The sequence below is a fragment of the Primulina tabacum genome, chromosome 4 (genome assembly GCF_025594145.1).
Source record: "Primulina tabacum isolate GXHZ01 chromosome 4, ASM2559414v2, whole genome shotgun sequence".
In the NCBI taxonomy this organism is placed as follows: Eukaryota; Viridiplantae; Streptophyta; class Magnoliopsida; order Lamiales; family Gesneriaceae; genus Primulina; species Primulina tabacum.
Window position 1 is genome coordinate 6,999,011 of NC_134553.1, and position 24,511 is coordinate 7,023,521.

A 24,511-nucleotide genomic window follows, 5' to 3' on the forward strand; every position below is an offset into this window, starting at 1 on the left:
AATATTTAAATTTTGTATAAACAATACTTTTATATATAGAATTTATATTATTGATATTTGAAACTTTTTTATAATTTATATAAATATTTATCAAACATAATAAATTAAATTAAAATTAATCTAAAAAATAACAATAAACCAATATATATCAAACTGAATCCGACTGATATTTTATATAAAAAAATTCAAAATCGATTGATATTAAACTAAAATGTGCAATAAATATCATCAACAAAATATAATAAAATCCTATGATGCCTTGGTCTCCGCGTCGTCGTAATCATCGTGGTCGTCGCCATCACCATCCTCGTGTCCTGAGATGGTCTCGTGACGAAGCGGCCGCTGTGTAATCCTCCTATTGTGAAGTGGCCGCTGCCGGAGGAGCTGCGTGGGTGGAAGGCACTGTCGTATGGCTGCAAGGGTAGCTGCATAGGTGCTTTTTGAGACACACCATCAACCAGTAGACGTGCTTACTCTTCCAAAAAAGGCATTCGAGTCCTCAACAACTCGTTCTCCTTCTTGGACTCGTTGAACTTCATCTCTAGTACATCAAACCGTGCATTTGCTGATGCTAAATCCTCCCTCAATTTCTGGGTATCTTCACTCATAGCTGTCATTGAACTCCAGTGCTACTAGAACTTTCACGTTGATATGGAGATTTATCTTCAGGATAAATCGTGGAAGTCATGGATCCACAACCATACATGCATTTTTTGGGCCCCTCGGTCACCAACTTGAACATTATGTTGACATCATGTATACTAGGAGCCTCCAGAATCGTCTCATCTTCGTACGACGTCAACGACTCAGCTATATATGTCTACATAACTTCCTGCAAGGATGAATATACTTTATATTATTTATTTGAATTATAATTATTTTAAGAATTATTACATAAAATTACTTCAATAAATTTTGAAAATGAAACTTACATTCACACGTCGTGATCGCTCATCAACGAACATATCGTCCTAAGTGTACTTTAATTGTATCGTCGTGTAAATAAGTTTTGTTTTGACATTTTTTGTGGTTGCACAAGCAACACACTTTGCCATTTAATATTTGATCAAAATATATAAAATTATTTTTAGGTTGTTATTAAATTTTTTTGTTCAAAATTGTTGCAAATAATATAAATTAAGTACATTAATAATAATTATTATTATTTAAATTAAATACATACGTAAATAAATACACTATAACACATGTATCTATCTATATAGACTAGTTAAATCTAACATCCAATTAAATACTACATATATTAAATAATCTAACATAAAGTGGTAGAATTTCACATGCATCTTAACAATAAAATATATATGACATGAAAGATTTATACTGCATGTACACATCTAACACAATTATAAAAGTTTTATACTACATATATACATCTAATAAATACATATATCTATCTATATATTCCAAAACATATGCATCTATATATCTACAAACATATATATGAAAGAAAACATTTTTTTAAGCGTGGCTTAGAAAGTTGAAGCCGAGAACTAGATCTGCAAAATTAAACAACAAAAAAACAATTTACAGTAATTTAAAAATCAAGAAATTTGGGGGGAAAAGGTCAAAAAGCGTTCATACCAGAGAAAATATTTCAAAACCCCTGAAAAAAATGAAGTGTAATGAGGGATATATATAGACGATTATTGTCACTAATTTGAATATGATTTTCAAAATTCAAAATTGTGATGGAATATAGGTTAAATAATTTCACCGTAATTGACGACGGAATTATTGGCAAAATCGCCGTTATATAATTACTGTGACGGTTTTGATATTCTGTCACTAATGTTGCGACGGAATGTTAGATCCGTCGCAAATTTTAGCGACAGTTTTTATAATCTCGTCGCTAAAAATTAAATTTAAAAATCGTGGGCAAATTAGTGACGTTTTATTTTGAAATCGTCGCTAATCTAATTTGCCCATGGTTTTTAAATTTAATTTAACACGATTTTTTTAGCGACTAAATAAATAGTAATTTTCTTGCGGTTTTTATAAAACCGTGGCCAAGTTACTACAATATATCAACTCCAATTCCGTAGAGATTACTTGCAATCTCCAGTAAAAAATTAAGCTTGGTAAAATATAATTTCTTCACATGGTGTATTGATTTATCCATTTTTCTTTTTCTTTTTTTTATCTATTTGATTTATATTTTTTATTTTCTTAAATATGTCTTCGTCTTATAATGGCATAAAAATACTAAATTTTATTATATTAGTATATTAATCTTTTTAACTTCAAAGTATACTTTAATCGAACAAATAATGGGATCCTCCAAATGAAATAAACCGTCGATAAATCTAAGAGCATGTTTCTTCTGAGACGGGTCAACCCTATGGATATTCACAATAAAAAATAATATTCTTAGCATAAAAAGTAATATTTTTTCATGTATGACTCAAATAAGATATCCGTCTATTAAAATACGACCCGTGAAACCGTCTCACACAAGTTTTTGTCTAAATCTAAAGTGGTCGGCGAGACACGTAATCAAGTCATTAAAATAAACGATGCCCATAAACATGTAACTCTATATTTTGGAAGATCTTTCAAAGAGATAATTTATCTATAATTTTTTTTCTTTTTATAAAAACTCTGATACAACATGTGCATCATTCCAATTGTACTTGCACTCTTAATAATTCGATTTTTCCAACAAACTCAATCATTTAATTTTTATGAAATCATACATCTCAAGTTCGCCTTAGCTTGACTAATATTCAAATCTGAGTAAAAAGAGGGAAAGAATTAAACTTTTAATAAAGAAAGACAAAAATTAAACTAAAATCGAGCTTTACAATTTGGAATCCAAACCAAGTGATTATTGAACAAAAAATCTCATCCAAATTTGATACACGAGCGCCAAATGAACTATAAATAATTGATTTTTCTTTACTATGCTACATGAACTATAAATAATTGATTTTTCTTTACTATGCTACAAATCATTGGCTTTTCTTTATTCAGAAAGTTAATTTCTCTGTAAGCGCAAATACATAAAACAAAAACTTTTCCTCGAGCAGAGTTGTACAATATATTTGATTTAGCAATCAGCGTCGGCAAAATTTTATCAACTTTCTTCAAACAAATCTGTTTATATCTTCAAACAACTTTCCACCAAAATCTTTAGATCTCACCTTCTATTGATCATTAGCACACCATCTCGAGCCAGAAATTATTTGTTATTGACACAGACTCCAAATATCAACATGCTTCCCACAAGGATCTTAATGAAATATAGGCAAACACGAAAATTCTAGTACTTGACCCTATAAGTTCAGCTGTTGAAATTACTGGCAACGAACAGGTGAAGTCTCTAGCTTTGTATCATCGTTTCCATTATGAGGCTGAAAAATATTATATAATAGAAGAATTAAAACGGAGCAGTAATGAACTAAATCAAGGCAGATCAGATAATTCCTCAGCGAAGTTACCGAAGGTAGATCTGTAGCTGAATCGCGTCTCACTTATGAATAACCTTTCATATCCTGTTGATAAAGGATAATTACAGAGGTCAGGTCTGTGGCGGGCAAGTGAATGATACAAGAAACTTCAAAAACAAGAGGCAATAACTGAAGAAACGAGAATATAGGCTCAATCTACATATCCATGCATCAGAATACATAGATAATAGTACTCCCTTAAAAACTATTTGGAACCCGAGTTTGTTTGTTTGTCCCTGTAGGATAAATTGAATCAGTAAGCAAAACAGATCGAGGTTGGATGGAGTAATATTCCTTTTGGAAAGATAAACATAAAAAATGAGCATTTGAACTCACTTATTTCTTGGAGGCAATGCAATATCCTCGCCAGATTTTTGGTTCGAGGATGGAGTTGTAGATTCAGGGACACGTCCAACAGTGGTTGAATCCCACTCCAAATCAAATGCATATTCTAGACGCCTTTCCAAAGCTTGTTTGGGAACTGATTTTCCAGATGCAGATACCATGGATTGCACAAAATCCTTCTCAGTAATCGAGTCGGTGCCATTGGCATCATTACTGAAGGAAGCGCTTGAAATGATATGAACTGGTGTGCTGAGGCCATTTGCATACTGAATTTCCTTAGAAATTCTCTTTCTTATGATGGAAGGAGTGCCTTCATAAGTAATTGCTGACTTCATTAGCATACACTCTGGACAACTAGTGCCAGCTAGAGATACTTAATGACAGGTTCGCAAGGCAGGAATGACCATGCTGGTAGCTGTTTTCTACACCAATGCTCTTGCCAGTTGAATTTGAAACAACTAAATCATTCACTTGCGATGGCCTGCAACCCAGGTCATTCTCCTTATGATCAGCAAATTGAGATCTTTCACATGCTTTGTTTCTTTTTCCAGCCCCTCGATTCACTTCTTCGAACGCGCCAATAGACAGACTTAAAATGGTATCAAGTGGAGAGTCTTCAGACCTCATATCCGTAACACATGGGCTACACCTAGGTCTTTTAGGAGGTCCAAACATCCTTTCAGATTTGTTTGCATGATCAACCTCAAGAATAGCATGACATTTTTCACTTTGATGACATGAATCCGCAATACTGTTCAACGAGTTGGTTGACAGAGAATCTCTCGATTGCCACGCGGAACTGACACTTCCAGCGCATGGTTTTCCAGATTTGTCACTTTTAACATTTGTTAATAAACTAAATTCAACACAATTTAGGGGTGTTACATTTCTAAACCCCTCTGAAGATTTGCAATGTCCCTGGTGAGTGGGACTAGTATCTGATGTACCCTTGCAAAAATTAGGATATCCAGCTTGTTTACCATGAGTTTGGGCTACTCTAGAATAACTTTTGGATCCTGGTATTTCTTCATGATTGCCGTTGTTAGGAGATGAAGTCTCAAGAAATTCCAGGGCAGAGAAACTACGAAAATTTAAATCCTGTCTTTTTTTGACAGAGCAGTTCCAGTGATTTTTAATAGCATTATCGGTCCTGCACAGATAAACATTTGATAAACAAACAATTGAGAATAAAGAAATGAAAAGCTACAAGCAAATTAAAAAATCAGCAGACATCATCCTTAATATAGATAAGATGACGATCAAGACACAATGTGAGAAAGATTAGAGCCACAAGGTGTTGGAATTTTTGGGGCGATAGCTGTAATTATATATGTTTAAATATCATCAATTAATTAAGTCATAAATTGATGCGACATAACTAATAATTAAAGAATTGACTTAAGGGCTTACTTGTCATGATATTATTGTGTGGATATCACATATGCAATTTCTAATTTGTTGAGGGGCCAAATTAGAAATATTCAAACTTATGCAGTTATAAAACACTGGTTATGGTCCGACTTTGCAGAAAATTGTTTTTGTTTCGTACCCCATCAACAAAATTTTCTGGTTTAAGAAGGAAACCCGCAAATTGAAGAACATTGCCCAAAATTGACAACAAACAATGGATTCTGGTACGCTTCGGCAATTCTTATTATTACGTGTGTGCTTTTTCTTGAAAATTTAATAGATTTATGGATTGAGTATTGAATATTTCAACCCAATTGTTTCTCTTCGCAAGGTATACATATCGGAAGCGAAATCTGCTGAGCAAGTTGCAAATATTCCATAATAACTTCTATGGAAATATAGATACCTTCCCGGTAGAAACCTTGAAATTTCTGCCCATTTATTACCATACACTCGGTGGCAACAAACAAGAATTGCTTCCTCCTCTTCAGTCCATGGATCCTTTCTTATTGCCGGGTCCAGATGATTGTGCCACCTTACAAATTACAATCAAGTTGAGTGAAAAAGTCTCACATTCGCCAGCAGAACAAGATGACAAGAAATAGAAGGAAATAAAAAGAGATGTTATTTATGGCAATTGGGCCTTTAAACATAGTTCCTGAAGAATCATAGCACAGCTAGGTACAAACAGTTACCTGTTTAAAATTCGAAACAAGGTGCACATAGGCTAGCTTACTAATTTACCATTTCCAAAGCCGATACACACTTTTTTACCAAAATAATAAGAGTTTCTTTGACTTCTGATGCATAAAAACAAGAATGGCAAGCATTTATTCACAAGCAATTATTCACTACAGAGAAAAACCGATTATGTTTACTACAATGAGGGAGTCAATGATTTTTAAAAGAAAGCACTAAATTTTTTGGTTAGATGAGGGCCTAACAGAAGATCTCAAAGCTGGATCACCACATTTCAATGCATGCACATCCACCTGCCCTGGGAAGTGTTTGCAAATTAAACCTGGTACACCGTGAGATGTATTTAAAAGACACCGGGATGCTAATAATAGAAATTGTCTGCTTTTAATCACAAAATAACAAGATCTTAACTGTTCATTGATTTATTTAGTTAGTTATTTTGAACGGTCTTAAATCATAAGTGTCACTCACCTTTCCCGGCACTGCTTTCCAATACGACCTGGTAAACAGTTTGCAATAGCTGACCATTTCTTGATGCCATACTTCCCAACTAACTCAATAATGAGATCATCCTCCTGAAGTTTCAGATAATGCACATTATGATAAAATATAAATTATCACAGGCTTGAAATAAGCAAGGGTTTTGGGTTCATGAGTTCACTCATAATCAGCCAGTCAAGAGAATTGTTTAACCTCCTTCGTCCATGTGCCTTTGACAAGATCGGGATTAAGAACCTTCTGCCAGCGATGCAAACACTGAACATCTGTCCTTCCGGAAATGCATTCAGCTGCAAAAGAGAAATTTCGATCAATAAGCTAGGAACGTTGGGAGCGACAACTGAATAGATTGCATATAGATGTATCTTCACCATATGAATATACTATTAGGGCTTAGCTACTGGCAAGAGATAGTAACCAGTGCCATTAAATACCCAAGAAATGGGTATCGTCCAAGCAGATCAGCCACTTGCTGCTGAATTTCCCCAGAAAATAGCATTTTTTAATCCCTAAAATCCAATTATGTAGTAACTTATATCACAACAAAATAAATTATTAACCCTACATCTCTTTCGAGCATTAAGAAAAAAACCCAAACCACCATTAAAAAGGCCGAAAAGACAATAATTCAATGGTTACAAATTACAATAAAAGGTTTTAATAAATAAAATTCCAAAAAATTCGAACCTGATTACAAAGGCCAGGTGTAAGGATTAGTGCCACAATACATGCAGAAAAAAAAAATAAAACAAAAAAAGAAAAGATGAACACCCACCAATTCTTTTCCAATTTCTTCCATTGTACTTTTTTACTACTTCAGCTAGTAGCTTATCCTGTCAAAATATGAAATCATGTCAGCTGCTTGCAAGCATAATTCTTAGGTACCTGCAACAAATTTTTTATTTTGTGTGCATATATCCCTTTCTCTGGATGTTTCCTGTTGTTTGATTGCAAACTCACTTGCCAGACTGTATAGTGGCATCAACAATCTTAAAGAGCAGCACAAAATGAAAAATCACATACTTTTATTACAGTGGTTAGAAGAAACAGATAGTCCATATTCATTTCCTAATTCTTCTAGCCAAGGATCCATGATAAGTGGCTTCCAATTACTTTTACTTCGTAAAACCCACAACCAATAATCCTTAGCCTATTTAAAACTCAAAGATTTGGGCACTTATGGAAAAATTATTTAAATGTTGATACTCGAGAGTCTAGTTGCAAACCTCATCAGTTGTCCAGCCTGCAGGTGAGAAGCGTCGTCTTGTCAAACCAGAACTTCTTCGACCACTGGACCATGTGAAAAAGAAGAAAGAATGGTGCAAAAAGATCAACCAATAGGTGTGCAGCACTTTGATGGCAATTGACCTATTCAATCAATTTCTCCATGTACCATATCAATAGAATTACAGAGTACTGCACAATTTTGTAAATGGCCAGAGGCGGTGGCGAGAGGCTCGGTGACCGCTTACTGCCTCAGCCGCCTGAGCACTGACTGCCCATTGCCTAGGCGGTTGAATTTTTTTTATCATTTTTTATAAGTAATTATATATAATCATGCAATGTAATACAAATATTCATCATTTTTTTATGTATATATGTAATTAAATAATTTTTATGCATAAAAAAAATTCGTACAATATAATACAATCTAGACAAAGTGCAAATAAATATATAAATGCAAACTAAAAAGATAATTAAGGTGGTGGCTGATAGGGACGACTCTTGGAGGTGGTTTGAGGCAGGTTGTGACTGATGGTGGACACTTAAAACTTACAGTAAATACAAAATAGAATGAAAGATGTTTTTATTATATTTAGGGTTTTTTTAAACTGATTGACTTTGACTAATTTTTAAAATTATTTGACTTTGACAGTTGATTGACAGCCTCGACCGCCTGCTTGCCCGCCTCCACCGTTGCTCGCCCGCCTCCACCGCCTGCTCGCCCGTCTAGCCCGTCAGATAGCGTCGGACCACCTATAGAGATTGTTTTAGACAAAGGTAGGGGCGGTCGAACACTGGTACTGGAAAATGGTTTAACTATCTAAACATATTACAACCAAGGTCTTGAGTAATGAAATTATCGGCCAGGCAACACAGACTCACACTCTACAAGGACAAATAGCTGTAAAGGTTATTACTGCACTGCCTCAGTCATGTCCTTATAAATAACAACCTCAACAGCTATAAACCTTTCTACAAAGAAAAATCGAGCCAAAAAAGTTTAAATTATATGCAAAACCAACAATATACTTTTATATTTGATTAATCTACCATAGCTGTAGCATCAGAGAGAAGAATAGCGCATAAATTTAAAATAACTAAAAATCACCTACCTAGAGTCAGAGGAAGATCTTGGAGTAACAGTATCACAACTGCTCTCAGAGATCAAAGAAAACGAGGCTATTCGGACTTCTTTAGTTGAATCCAGGATACATGATTCCTCCTTGACCTGAATCATGGTTTCCTATCCTATAGCGCTTACCGATCTACAATAAATTAATGCTAGGATATTAATCTACAAATGAATTGTATCCCCCAAGTTCAGTAATGAACAATGGGTTATTTTCGATGATCCCATTCAAGTAATCAAAGTAATTTCGAACAATAAACCGACTGAAACATATTTTACCTAATGACGGATCACATAATAAAATGAATGAAGTTATCCAGAGAGTAAATTTTCAGTCATGAGAAAATATTATTTGGCCTAAATAACATCTCAATCCTATATATTATCATTTCATCATACAAACCAACGTAAACATTAAACAATCACTCTCGAATGCCCAAAAAAAAAAGAAGTTCAAAAGATATCCTAATCAGCCGCAACTAGATGTATTTTACAAGATAGATCAGAGTATAAATGGAGAAAACCAACATAAATTCGAGTTCCTCAAGTCATTTCAAGCAAAAACCAAAAAAAGGCCAAATCTTTATAAAAATCCACGACATTCTCATTCAAGTTTCCGAAATATAATCCATCGACGGTAATCAGATCACCCGAATTCGCACAAGCCAGTTGACGCAATTCACAAAAGCAAACGAAACAATCAAGCTTTTCATTCCATAAATCAATAGAAGCAAACACATTGGTGCTAAATAATCCTAGCTGCTGCTATCACTCCACTTTAATTCATTGAATTCCAATCCGTAACCGCCAATTATAATTAAATTAAATAACAACAAAAGCATCGGTTCACCGAAATTAAAACAAAACCAAAAAAAAAGGGAAAAACGCAACTCCAAATCCACACAACACACACATACAGATCGAGAGAGCGAGAGAGGAGAGAAACAGCCGACCTGTGGGGGGAGTTAGGGTTTAACAAAAAGAGAAGCGTGGTAGTAGATACACACACAGGCGGAGGAGAGGGAGAACGAAAAAGGAAGAATTAAAAGAGTGAGTGACACGGAGCAGCGGGAAACGAAGATTGAACAGACAGCTAAGAGAGAGAGGAATAAAGTGGATACTGCAACGGGCGTGTGCTGATTTTCATTTATTTCCGATTTTAAAAGCAATATTTTTTCTTCTCCTTTCTTTGCTTTATTTTCTCCTCTCAATTAATATAACGTCGCATAATTTGTGAATATATTAGCCCGAAACCATGCAACACGTGTGATTCATTATTAGGAAAGAATATAATTTTGATATCTTTTTGGATCTTCCCATTTTTTTTTTTATCCAATTTCAATTATAATCCGATTATTTTTTAAATGTTTCGTAGTTTTAATCTATTCTTCGTGTGACATTAATATAGTGTTGATATTTGCATAGTACGTCATTACACTTATAAAAATGATTAAAAATGTCAAAACTTTGAAAATACGTTATCAAAATTGAAATTTGTCCTTATACATTACAAAACAAGCAATAGACAAACATATTAAACTAAAATTACAAATTTTCTCAATTACTATTATTTTTATATATTTTTTAAAAAAATTAATATGCTGCCTTGAAATAGTTTAAATCAAATTATTGCACAATTTGAGGTTTCAGTGATATAATACCGTGTGAAAGGAATGTGTGAATAAAACACAATTTATCTCTTAAATTTTTTTCATTCCGATAAGATTTTGTCTTTTTAAATATTTAGTTTCTTAAAATTTAGATTGATCTTTAATATTTAAAGAATTTGTTTACTAAGTAAATATTACTTTCCTTATTTTGTAGAAATATATTCAAAAAATCTTATATAGATGAGCACAAATCTATATATATTAAATAATAATTGTTGCACTAAAAAGAAGCGAGACAAATCAGGATAGGAGAGAACAAAGAAAGAATTTTCTAAAAAACTCACAAAGACGAAGCATCGTTGTTTCACTATGTTGACATGACATGTTGGAGACATTAAAAGACACCACTCGTACAATGTGTTGCTTGAAGAATTTTTTGTTGCTCCGAATTTCGGCCAAACTTATTTGCGTTTTTGTGTTTTGGTTATTTTTGTCATTGAAATTTTAGAATACAATTTACTTCCTTCACTTATTGAAGAATATAGTTTTTCGCTTCTTCAATAGTATTTATTTTGAAACTCGATTTATTTTCTAATGGTTATTTTGATATGAGAAATCGCACGAGTGTGTTCTCTTGTGTATAATTATCTCTGAGTTATTTATTCGTGTATTATATTATTCTACTGCATGTTGTCATGGAGTGTTACAACATGTTTTTCTCCCCAACCCAATAATAAATTTGGACTTATTTGGTTGGATTTATATATTCTTTAGAACAATGTTCAAACCGTTCAAAAGACACCATCTAGGACTACTTAACGTTAGGCAACCATCAGCTCTAATTTTTAGAAAGACCGTGTTTATGGATGCTGTTAAAAAAATCAACCGCCTAAGCTACCTAGTTTACGCCTAGGCGGTCGCCTAAAGATTTTTGTATTTATAAATATTTAATTTTAAAAATTGATTATTCGAAATATTTTTCAATCAATTTTTATCGAATAAAAAAATATATATATGACATTATTTTGAATTTAAATTTGATATAGAAGAAATTGTTTTTTATAACATTGTTTTAGAATAATTTGAGAGTTTATAAGTTTTAAAAAAGATATTGTAAAAAAATTAAAAGAATTATTATTTTGTGAGTAAACAGATCTTTATTTAGACATGATCCATAAAAAATATTATATTTACGCTAAAAATATGAATTTTCAATTTAAATATAGATCGAATTGACATGTCTTATAGATATCTGTAATACTCTCACGGACTTCCATAATATCATGTCACAAAATACCTAATATAAGAGGAATAATTTTATGATAACTATTTGAATATTTTTATATCATTACATATTATTTATGAGAAGAAAGAAATAATTTTTGAAACCCTTCTCTGTAAAAAAAATTGATTTGATTTGATTTGAATATGTTAAGAGTTTTAAATTTAGTTCATCCTAAAAGAATTGTCAAATTATTTTATGTAAATATTTAAATATTATAAAGCTGAAAATTAAAGCATTTCCAACCGTCCTCCGTTATAGAAGATTTCTTCAAAATAAAAAAAAGATAAATTTTGTTCGTTTTCGAGATTGCTACAATAATCATATTCGGAGAATCACTGTATCAATTAAGTATGAGTTTGGAGGATGACGTAAATTACGAAGATGTCATCCTCAAAAATTGCATAATGGTCTTATTTATTTTTAAATTAATGTTTTGGTTCATTTCATTCTTTTATTTTTAATCCCTTTAGTTAATTTTAGTGCTAATTTTTTTGTTCATTTTTTATTTTTTGCAAGTGTTTTCTTCCATTAATTTATTGTAATTTTATTATTTGTAAGAAAAACCAGAGGAAAATAATGAATAAAGCCATAAAAAAATACATTCCATAATTTATTACGAACACTTATTATCGTCTTAATATAACTCGATGTGAATTAAACATGTCAGATCATCGGGATAGAAAAATAGACAATTATCGACTTAATTTAAGTTGATATGAATTAAACATTCAGTTTAATAATAAATTACATGATTATTTAATACATTTTATATACAATTTATTACAAACACTCATCGAATTAAATTTCGATTAATAATACATCATATAATTATGTATATTTATATGATGGTTGAGAACGAAGAAATAGAAAAATGGAGGAGTTGGTTACATTTAGAGGATAAGAGTTAAATAATAATTTTGAAAATGAAGCTTATTAATCTCTATTTTGAAAAATAATTAATGAAAAATATAGGATTTGAGTTGAAAATTATCATATACCGACATATTTAAATACTGTAAATAGTAATGTAAAAGAAGTCCAAAGATACACAAGAAATTAGGAAATGTTTCCTCTTCTTTTTTTCCCCAATCAAGATATCGTGTCAATTTTGTAATACATATTTTCTATGTAGGTCATATATAAAAAGATTTATTATTTTTTATGCTAAAAATATTGGTTTTTATTGTAAATCTGAACATGATTAACTCATCTTAGGAATAAATATATGTGAGACCGTCTCACAAAAGATATATTCGAAAACATTTGGTTTTGATATAGGATTTACAATGTGGGTGCATGGAATGTGGCTCGAGAGGCCTATCTTAGAGTGAGTTTCTAGTTTCCGGACTTAATGTATATATAGATAGTTGGCAAAATGTTGTGTGAGACGGTTTCTCGGGTCGTATTTTGTGAGACGGATCTCTTATTTGGGTCATCCATGAAAAAATATTACATTTTATGCTAAGAGTATTACTTTTTATTGTGAATATCGATAAGATTGACCCGTTTCACAGATAAAAATTCATGAGATCGTGTCACAAGAGACCTACTCTAGATAGTTATGGATTTTAAGGTCATTGGGCTTAACATATTTGTATATATAATATAATATGGTTATGAGTTTAATTGTTATATATATTTAGCTCAGTCTATTTATAAGGCTAACTGAAATAAAAAAAAAAAATTATTAAATATATTGGGCTCGCTTACTAAAATATATCTTTTTCGTTGATAATATCAGGCCCAGATTGATTCTATATTTTTTTAAACAACAGTTTGTATTGATCCAACTATAGGTACGTTTCATGAATAAACTAAAAAAGTACAGATATTAAATAATAATTTAAATAAACAAGTCGTCGGAGTAAAAATTATATAGCTAAAAATATTTGATTGTTTAAGTAATTATTTTAAACAACAAGTCGTTACTTGGACTAATCCAAAATATGTGTGGTTCATAATTAGCTTTTACTACCCGATACCAAACCGATCATGTAGGGTACCCGAAAAATAAACATTTTTTTAAATTTTTTTTGAAAAAATATATGTATTTTTCACATTTCACAAAAAAATCATGTCATTATATCGAGTTATGGCTATTTATTATATCATAATAGTAAATTAAAAAAACATACTGTGTTCTTCACATTTCACAAAAAATCATGTCATTATATCATTTTATGATTAGTCATTTGTTATTATATATGGTTATAACTAGTCACAAAAAAATACATATATTTTTTAATTGAATAGACGAATAGACCCATAAAAAAAGTAAAAAAAGAAAGGAAAAAAGGTACCCGATAATGTCAAGTACCCGACGAACCCGATTTCTATAAAAAAAATACCCGACCCGATCGGGTCGGATCGGATACCCGATACCCGAAAATAAATGCCCACCCCTATTTGCAATCAATGGATATATGAAATAGTACTGTTCAGAAGGTAAAAGAAAAAAAATAGTAATATGTAGAATATATTTACTACCAAAAAATTTAGAGTTCACTTTCTTAAATTATCCACCGGTCTGATTGATCTACCCGAAACATTTCTTACTATGGCGGATTGCCTGATCTTGACCCTGTGTAAGAGAGAACAAGTTTTCCACACACAATGAGTTTAGACAATTTACGTCTAGCAAAACTTGAAATGTTTACGTATTTAGACACGTAACGGCACGAACTATTGACCAAAACTCCAACCGTTTGTTTCTATCAAATCAACCTAACTTCGTCATTATTGCAATCTTGCCACTAAATTCAGTCTATAATTTATAAATACTTGGCCATTTCTTCGAGAAATTTAACACGTAAACAGCAGAAAAATGATGGGACCCTTGAAACCCTTCTCCTTGTTCATTTATTTAATCGTCACCGTTTTCGTGGACTACACAAATGCAGCCATATTCGACATTATAAACAATTTGTTCCTACACGGTCTGGGCTGCAGCCGTGCCGGGTGGTGGCAGGCAGCTCGACCGTGGCCAAACATGGACCCTAGATGTCGGAAATGGAACTACCGGAGTGTACCGTATATGGGCCCGAACCGGTTGCTCTTTTGATGGAGCCGGTCGAGGTAAATGCCAGACTGGTGAGTGGTGACTGCACAGGGCTCCTGCAATGCCAAGGGTATGGAACACCTCCCAACACCTTAGCCGAGTTTTCCCTTAACCAATTCAATAACATGGACCTTTTCGACTTATCTTTAATCGATGGTTTCAACGTATCGATGGGACTTAGTCCGAACTCAGAAACTTGCAGTGGTAATCGAGGTGTTAGATGCACCGGGGACATCAATGGAGAGTGCCCGAATGAGTTGCGTGTGCCAGGAGGGTGTAACCATCCCTGCACGGTGTTCGGGACGAACCAATATTGTTGCTATTCGGGTCCATGCATTCCAACTGGCTACTTGAGGTTATTTAGTGATAAGTGTCCCGACGCCTACAGTTACCCGAGGGATGGTGGAACCAGTACGCTTACTTGCCCTGGAGGAACCAACTATAGGGTCGTGTTTTGCCCTTCGTGAATTCGATCCTTCATTTTAAGCCTGCCTTGTCTTGTAATAAGTTTGGGGACTCAAGGAATCTTGAGAATTTGTAATAAATAAAGGCTGCATATTTACGAAACGAAGATATATATCGTCTTTCCTTGTGTGTGAAAGGTATAGATTTGGCAATAAATGAAAATTTAATCAAGAGTAACCGAACATACTTTAAAATTTCTTTCCTTGTATTCATGTTTCGAATCAAAGGTTGTCTTATACTTGATATTGCTGTATATGAGGATCGAAATCACCTCATAATGAGACCACAAGAAGGCGGTCCGCGAGACCCGTCTCGGGGCAGCTCCTGTTTATGATTCCTAGCGCCGATACATACTATTTGGCAAGCTATACTCGATCGATGGTCGGCTCATATCGGATACAGCCACCTGAAACAACTTGACGTAACTTCTTATGATTGAGTTCATACGACACACTAGCCCTAACTAATAAAGTTAAATTGGATATGATGGTTTGAAAGAAATTCTCACGAGATATAATTTGGTTTGGAGATAGTAATCAAGTTTATATTTTTTCAAGCTTTTCTCTTAAGATTAATTTGAAATAGTATGAATTCTTAGAAAATGTGCATAAACAAGGCCAATAATTCTTCGTTCTAAATTCTAGTCATGATTTGACTTTAATTACATTTTGGTCCCCGATCTAAAATGACTAATGTTTCTGTTTTTCGAATTCAGGGATTACTCAATTTCCATATATGAAAAGAATAAAATATTTCATTTGCCTTCTCGAATATCAATGGCTTTTCATAGAGGACACTGCGTGTGGCATTAAATAATGATGGAGATTGAATTTTATAAAATAGTGGCGTCCTGGGTTTTAAATATTGGCATATCTGTTTATTGGGAAAATGATAAAACTTGGTATTCTAGAATAATTGGTAATAATTTTTGTTTTGACAATGTAACTGACTAAAATTCAAAAATAAAAAAATTTGTTGAACTAAATCGAGTTTGATTAAGAGTATGTTTGATTAAAGAAGTTAATGGGCTAAAAGCAATTTTGTTTTTTTTAAAAAAATTAGAGTAGTTGATTATAAAACCTCTTTTTTAAAAAAACACTTCAAACAATATTTTTTTAGAAGTAATAATTTTTGCCCTTCAATTTAAAAATAAAATAAAAGCAATTTTTTACATTTATCCAAATGCCAAAAACACTTGTGCTTTTTTCAATAAGGGAAAATTGCAATATAGTCCTTTAAGTTGATTTGTTTTGGATTTTAGTCATTTAACTTACTAAAGTTTAGTTTTCATTCAATAATTTGGATTTTTTTGTTTTAATTTTTTTTTCCCGAAACCACAAATATTGCTTATTTGATATTTATATTATTCTAAGTTGCTCAAATGACAATTAAACTTATATTACACACATTAATTATGCACAAACAAAAATAATGTCAAACGAATTTTTTTTCCTCTCGTTTCGAAGTATTGTGGTTGTTTTGTTTTATTTTTTCTTTATTTTTTTATGAAATGATTTTAAATTTGAGTAATATGGACTTGGTTCTTGTCATATGTGCAACGTAGGAGAAAATCAGTGTCAAATAAATCATATTCGATGTATCTAGTAGTTTCGGACAAAAAAAACAAAAAAAAAAATCAAGTTTCTAAATGCAAACCAAACTTTATCAAGTCATAGTGATTAAACCCAAAACTATGCATATTAATTTATAGGACTAAAATTGTAATTTTTCCTTTTAATAACAACAGTTTAAAAATCTGAACTTAAGTCATTTTTTGAGCTTCAACTTCTATATCCAAACATACCTTAAGGAATAAAAGCGAAAGTAAGTCTCTTGTGAGACGATCTCACGAATCTTTATGTGAGACGGGTCAATCCTACCGATATTCACAATAAAAAGTAATATTATTGGCATAAAAATTAATATTTTTTAATGGACGACCCAAATAAGAGATTCGTCTCACAGATACGATACGTGAGACCGTATCACACAAGTTTTTGGCTAAAACTGAAATTAGGCTAATTGTTCCTAACAAATTTATAAATTTTCTTCTTACAAAATATATGGAAATTTATATTCACTTTTTTCCTACAACAATAGTCAGAGAAAATTTATACCCATCGATTCGATCGACCTTTCCATGCACCCGTTTTTATCATTCATCATTAATTTAACTTAAATTTGTCCCGTGAGTTCTTAGAAAAAACCTCGTAAAGTGGATAGAAAGATCTTATACAAAGCCAAAATTCAAATTTTCTTTTTTAAAAAATCCCCCGTAAAGATGATTAATTGCTTCACTCAACTTAAATCTCTCGAACTGATAGCAAGATCTTATACAAAGCCAAAATTCCTCCGGGGAAAAAATCACAGAAAGAAAAGTATACCACTATGTTTAGTTAATTTGATTGATAATGCCAAACTTTGAAAAGTATACCGGTCGGATTGTGGAAATTTAGAGCACAAATTGAAGACCGCCACTCCCAATTCAGTTAATCTAAGTACTAATTAGTCATTGAACTATTCAAAAATTATACATGTCCAAGTCCAATCAATTGTAATAAAAACGATTAACCCGAACACTGTCACCTATAAATACCCAACGATTTGTTCACAAAAATATAACAGTAAATAGCAAAAACTTGAGCTAATTCTGATTCCCAAACATGGAATCCTTGAACTCTTTCTCCTTTTGCATTAGCTTCCTTCTCATCGCCCTTTCCTTGAACCACGCGAACGCAGCCACGTTCGATATCCGAAACAACTGCCCCCACACCGTATGGGCAGCGGCCGTTCCTGGTGGTGGCAGGCAGCTCAACAATGGCCAAACGTGGACCATAAACGTCGCAGCTGGCACCACGGGAGCCAGAATCTGGGGACGTACCGGTTGCTCCTTCGATGGAGCAGGTAGAGGCACTTGCCAAACCGGTGACTGCGGCGGGCTCCTACAATGCCAAGCTTACGGTGCTCCCCCGAACACCCTAGCAGAATACGCCCTCAACCAATTCAGCAACCTGGATTTCTTCGACATCTCTCTCGTCGACGGATTCAACATTCCGTTGGAATTCATTCCTACCTCAGGAGGCTGCACCAGAGGCCCCAGATGCACCGCAGACGTCAACGGACAATGCCCAGCCGTGCTGCGGGCACCAGGAGGATGTAACAATCCATGCACTGTGTTCAAAACGGACGAGTACTGTTGCAATTCGGGGACCTGCAGCCCAACGGATTACTCGAGGTATTTCAAGGGTAAGTGTCCTGATGCTTACAGTTATCCTAAGGATGATCCGAGCAGCACTTTTACTTGCCCTGGAGGAACCAACTACAGAGTGGTCTTTTGCCCTTGATCGCCACTATTTTCAAGATAGTGACAAATAAAGTATGAGGACTCCAATAAATTAATAAAAAAATCTTCGCATTTTACAAATATGTAAACACAATAAATGTGCAGAGGGAATATATGATCGAACTGTATGTTTCTTTGCAACTTCAAGCTTACATGTGTAATCTTTGAATGAGTTCATGAATAAATATAAATTAAAGGAAAAGTCATATATGATGTAGTTTTGTTCAACAAGAGTTTAAGGCTGAAAATTATTTGAAGAAAGTATCTATTTACTTATTCCTAAGAGGAGAAAATATGGCTTCTCAATTAGTTTTGGTATTAATCAAGTTTGTCGCAACCAAACGTAACTGCTAAATTCTTCGAATAAAAACATTTCAACTTAGTTATATTAATTTGCATAAGAAAAAATGAAATAAGATATGTCATGAACATTAATTCTCAATGATTTGTTTATCTTTTAAGGCATAGTTTGGTACATGGGATAAGGAGGATTATAAAGTTTGGTACCTTTTTAAAAAGCTCATGATATTGATAAATAATTTTTTAGAAGGATAAAATGTCCCTTCTATTAAGTGTTATAATTTTAATTTAATGATAAAATACACTACCAATGACTTAATTGCCCTCGATTTATAAATGATTTTTATAAATCTATGCTAGTAGGTAGAAATTAAAATCAAATAAATATTTTTATTTATTTCTATATATTATATAATATGATAATTATATAAATGAATTCGAGATAATTATATAAATAGTTTTTATAAATATCAATAAAATTATTAGTATCACTCGATTAACATTAAAAATTGATATTTAACTTGACTTACAAAATCAAGGACTCAATTATCATATTATATAATATATAAAATTAGGTAAAAATAAATGAAGCATGCAAGCAAAAAATATGAACTCAAGCAACAACTTTGAAATTATAAAATTTATTATGATAAGGTTAATTTTGTTATTACAATCTAATATATAAATTTAATCACTCTTATTAAAATCATATCAAACATTAAATATAATATCATACATCTTATTTATCCTTAACTTATCATTATATTATATATCACATGTTTATTCCTATCATGTGTTCCAAACTATGCCTTAGAGTAAATAAATTATATAAACTAATATAACCATATTTTACACTTATATGGTTATATGGTGTAAAAATTATGAAAATCTAACTTCTAAAAATAGTGACAATTATGGATGCTAAATTTCACCATTCGTTATAATCTCCTAAACTAAGACAACCCAAAACGAAAGAAAAGACAATAGAAATTGATGAAATAAACTCCCTAACATGATTGTGTATCAACAAATCAGTAGTAAATCACAAAAATATGAAAAATATAACAAAATAGTGCTAGAATATGTATGATGATGCTAAAATATGACTGGAGGAAAAGCATGAAAAAGCTTGACTAAATTTATGAGAATTCTGCATGGAATTGCCTGCAGTTGTGCGGGAGATTGTTGTGTGTCCTGTGTTGGCCGATTCCTCCCTTTTCTTCACTATGCAGTGCGGTTTCTTCTACTCCCTCCATGACTCACGATCTTCTCCCATTTTCTCCGACGATTTCTTTTTCTTTCCACGATTTCCTTGCTTGGACGCTATTTGCTTATTTAAATACACTAATAAACCTCTTGTTTTTCTCTATTAATTTAAACTTTTGGACTTATACAATTAATTGGACAAAATTTAATTTTTGGTGTAAACAGATATATTATATGTTTTAGTTAAATTAAAGGGATATCTATGAGTTTATCGTTATTGTGGTAGCCGTTTTTTCTCTATTTGATATTATTATTATTCGTTGTTTTCATTTTTTTAGTCAAATCATTTAATCCTAAAACAACTAATTGATCTTCTTCATATGAATGATTGCATACAATACAATTTGATTTGGAATATAGTATTCAAGTTTATATTTTTTCGAAATTTTCTCTTAGATTAATTTGAAATAATATGAAGTATTAGAAAATGTACGTACATACTCAAGATTTCCTCCTTCTAATCGTGACTTGACTTCAATTACACGTTGGTCTATCTATGACTATTCCACGTTCTTATCAATTTATTGAAATCATTAATTTAACATATTGGTTCAAGTCGAAATAATGTCAAAATATTATTTTAGAGAAAATATTAATTTATTGAGTATTAATATAGAGAATTTTTATTGTCATAACAATCATAATGCTTAAATTTATTCAACAATAGCAACATTAAAAATTATAAATACTAATGATAGAAAATAAATAAATAAAATAATAAAAATAATTATAATAAAAACTCTTACTCTGAAATTAATATTAATTTTAATTATAAAAGAATAATAAATTTATAGTGACATTTATTATTATATTTTTGAGTTTTGTAGGGCCACTGGAGTGTTAGTCTTGTTACAATCGAGTCTCGAACACGAAATCTCATCTTATATTTAGTATCTTGGTGTGTGATGAGCTACAAGTCATTCACATGATAATAATAAAAAAAAACTATTACTTAATTATAAAAATTATTTATAATATATAATATAAAAGTAATACTAATATCAAATAAAATAGAAATAATAATTATTTAATGGTAGCATAATCATATTAATTATAAATAATAATAATAATAAATTTTTTATTGTCTTGGTTTTAAAAAAAAAAATTCATTTCATGATTTCATTTATTGTATTCCAACATATCAAGATTACCTAAGTGTATTATTATAATTTGATGTGAATTGCAGTCGTGAGTGTAAGTCATCGAATTATTAAATAAAAAATTTCAGTAAAAAACTATCTTTGTTCCCTGATAAGAACATAAAAACAAAAATCACTACAAGAAAAATACAAATCAACAACACTCATACGACAACGGTTTTTATTAAAACCGTTGTGTTTTTTATTTTAACAACGGTTTTAACAAAAATCGTTGTCGTAGCCTAAAAAACACGCTGATAGAGAATGATTTTTTAAAAATCATTTGTTTTTCGGATGGTTTTTTTGGGCTGCAACAACGTTTTTTTAAAAATCGTTGTCTATGTAAGATTCTGTCAATGGAACAAACCATTCACAGTATTCGTAGCCTCAGTTGTTCCGGGGAATAATATTCAACAAGACTATCCAATCAAGCCAAGCCCTATAATCATGATTTGACTTCAATCACATATTGGTCCCCGGATTTCAAAACGAATTAATGCTATTTTCCGATTTGCCAATTCCACGATTTTTTTCCTAATTAAACGTGAAAAAGAGGTAACATGCAAGGATAATTTATTAGCTTCTCGAATATTATTAGTGGTTTTCTAATGAAGACCTTGTGTGTGACACTAAATTAAAAATTGACTTTGATTTTTCTCATTGAATATTAATATTTTCGAAAATATATAAAAATAAATTATTCACTCTTTTTTACCAACAATATATCTTCAGTACATGGTCATCTAACGAAAATTTCACAGAACCAAATGGGTTAAAAATGCCACCTATAAATGTATAGCTAACAATTTGTTCACAAAATAGAACGCTCCATAGCAAGAATTAAGGTTGCCTTATTTCTTCCTAAAAATGGGATCCCTAAACTCTTTCCCATCTTGCATTATCCTTCTTCTCGTTGCTCTTTTCTTGAACCAAGCCATTGCAGCCGTATTCGACATTCGAAACAACTGCTCTTACACCATCTGGGGTGCTGCAGTGCCTGGTGTAACGTTTATTAGATTAATGAAAGAAAACAATATATAAAACTGAATTAACGGGACCGATTACTTTTGTTTGTATTTTCGTAAAAGATTTGCGTAGTAATCATTTGAATCAAATTGGATAATACTATGCGATAACTTTTCATATACTAATGTCTATTAGCGCGCGATGTGCATATTGTTAAGATTAAAATTTGAACATAACTCAACCATAAACACCAGTTCAAGGGAAATGATTGTCAAAGTCCATACATCTAACACACTTTCTTGCGACCAGAAACGAACAATTGGATCGCGAAGTTTTATAATACATTATTTGGTGGCTGATTGGGCAATTAAAAGCAGACCAGTGGACTTAGACTCTTATATATATCATGTTAAGATTGAGATTTATACATAACTCAATCTCAAAAACTAGCTCAAGTAGAGAAGATTATCTAAGTCCATATATATAATTTATAAAGACATAATACAATCGATGTGAGACATCTAACAATACATATTACATTTTTGTTGTGTAAGATAATATAAATGTAAAAAAATACAGAGATTAAAAAAACTCATTAAGATATATTAGGTATAGATTAAATATAAATTTACTAAAATAGGTTTAACATATTTTTATTAAATAAAAATAATTTTTGTAATTTGAGAATAAAGTTAATTTTGGTTTATAAAAAAAACTTACAATGACACTGATTAAGTTTGATTTTCTAATTTGTAACCCTATGAGTTAACTTTAATAAACATATAATATAGATAGATATGCAAAAACTTGTGTGAGACGGTCTCATGGATCGTATTTTGTGAGACGAATCTCTTATTTGGGTTATCCACGAAAAATTATTAATTTTTATGCTAAAAATATTACTTTTTAATGTGAATATCGATAGGACTGACCCATCTCACAGATAAAGATTCGTGAGACTGTCTCACAAGAGACATATTCAGATAGATATATGCAAGTTTGAGCGATAAATATTCACAACACAAGACGCCATACGTAATATGTCATCTAATAAAATTCAATGCTATTTCTGTTTTCCTCGTTATATTCAAGTCTTAATTCCACGGATATTTATTGTCCTTCCATATGTTTCTAGACATAGCTTAAAGAAAAATTGGCAAAAGAATTACAAGTTTAGTCAAATAATAGTTAAAGGAAAAATTGGGATTTTAGTACAGTCGGTTGGCTAGCGAAAAAGAAAATCTGGTACACAAATCTCGGTAATTACATTAAAAAATACACTGTTTATGCGACCATTGACAAGTTTTAGGTTTAATCAAATAATTTGTCAAATTTTGGTTTCTGTACAATAACTTGTATTTTTTGTTTTGGTTTTTTTTGTCTATAAACCACTAAATCTATTGAATATGATTTATTTTCTTTTACGTGAAACATTTTGTGGGGACCCGGACGCTAATCAAGTTCTTAATCATCATTGGGACTAATTTAATCAATTAGTAATACAGGGTCTAAATTTTATTTTTTTAAAATGCGGAACGTAGTGAAATAAAACATATATACATCTCAGTATAAAAGTACAAGTCATGTACTACATACATTTATTCAACTAAGGTTTAACAGCTAATATCAAGTGTCCAACCCTATCTCTAATCCAAGTCCGGAGCCTCCACTCTAATCACGATCTTTCCTCATCTCCTCGACCCTGAACATGTCCCACCTGTAGTCATGCACACATACAAAACAAGACAACAGTCGGATAACTCCGGTGAGAATAAATCCCAGTATAAACAATGTAAACATGCAATCATATAAAACATATACAAAAGCATATAACAATTATCATTCACATGCAGCCAATCAACAAACATGTATGATATCAAAACTGTAAATCAACTAGTCGTATCAGACTTGACTCAAACAACGCGTCGTCTCAGACTCGACTCATTCCTAATCTAGGCATCCCGGTTTTGAATATTGAGAATTATATTGAATCTCAGTCGATAGGAATGACTCAACCCTAAACGGCATCGATATAATTCCTATATCCAGTGTCTGGGCGAAACAGCCACAGAATTGACGAATCAGTCAAGGATTAAGCGGATCAGCCAATAATTAGACGAATCAGTCAGGGACTAGGCGAATCAGCCGATGACTAGGCGAATCAGCCAGCAGCTAGGCAACTCGGCCGATAGCTAGACGAATCAGTCTATGACTAAACGAATCAGTAGTCAAAACATGCAGTGGCTATAAATCAATAGACTACAAACATCAATCTCATTAACTACAAATATCAATGCAGTAAACTAGGTA

The 24,511-nt window shown here is 31.9% G+C and overlaps 1 protein-coding gene and 2 pseudogenes across 1 annotated transcript; 2 read left to right on the forward strand and 1 right to left on the reverse strand.

Annotated features, from left to right (window-relative positions):
* Positions 1-3,132: 3,132 nt before the first annotated feature.
* On the reverse strand, positions 3,133-9,912 carry LOC142542870 (uncharacterized; annotated as a pseudogene).
* A 4,549-nt stretch (positions 9,913-14,461) lies between these two features.
* On the forward strand, positions 14,462-15,307 carry LOC142541505 (thaumatin-like protein; annotated as a pseudogene).
* Positions 15,308-17,788: 2,481 nt separating this feature from the next.
* Positions 17,789-18,736, forward strand: LOC142542871 (protein P21-like). The gene has a single exon (XM_075649751.1). It carries the CDS (start codon positions 17,851-17,853, stop codon positions 18,529-18,531), a length of 681 nt encoding a protein of 226 aa, XP_075505866.1. The 5' UTR covers positions 17,789-17,850; the 3' UTR covers positions 18,532-18,736.
* The last annotated feature ends 5,775 nt before the right edge of the window (positions 18,737-24,511 follow it).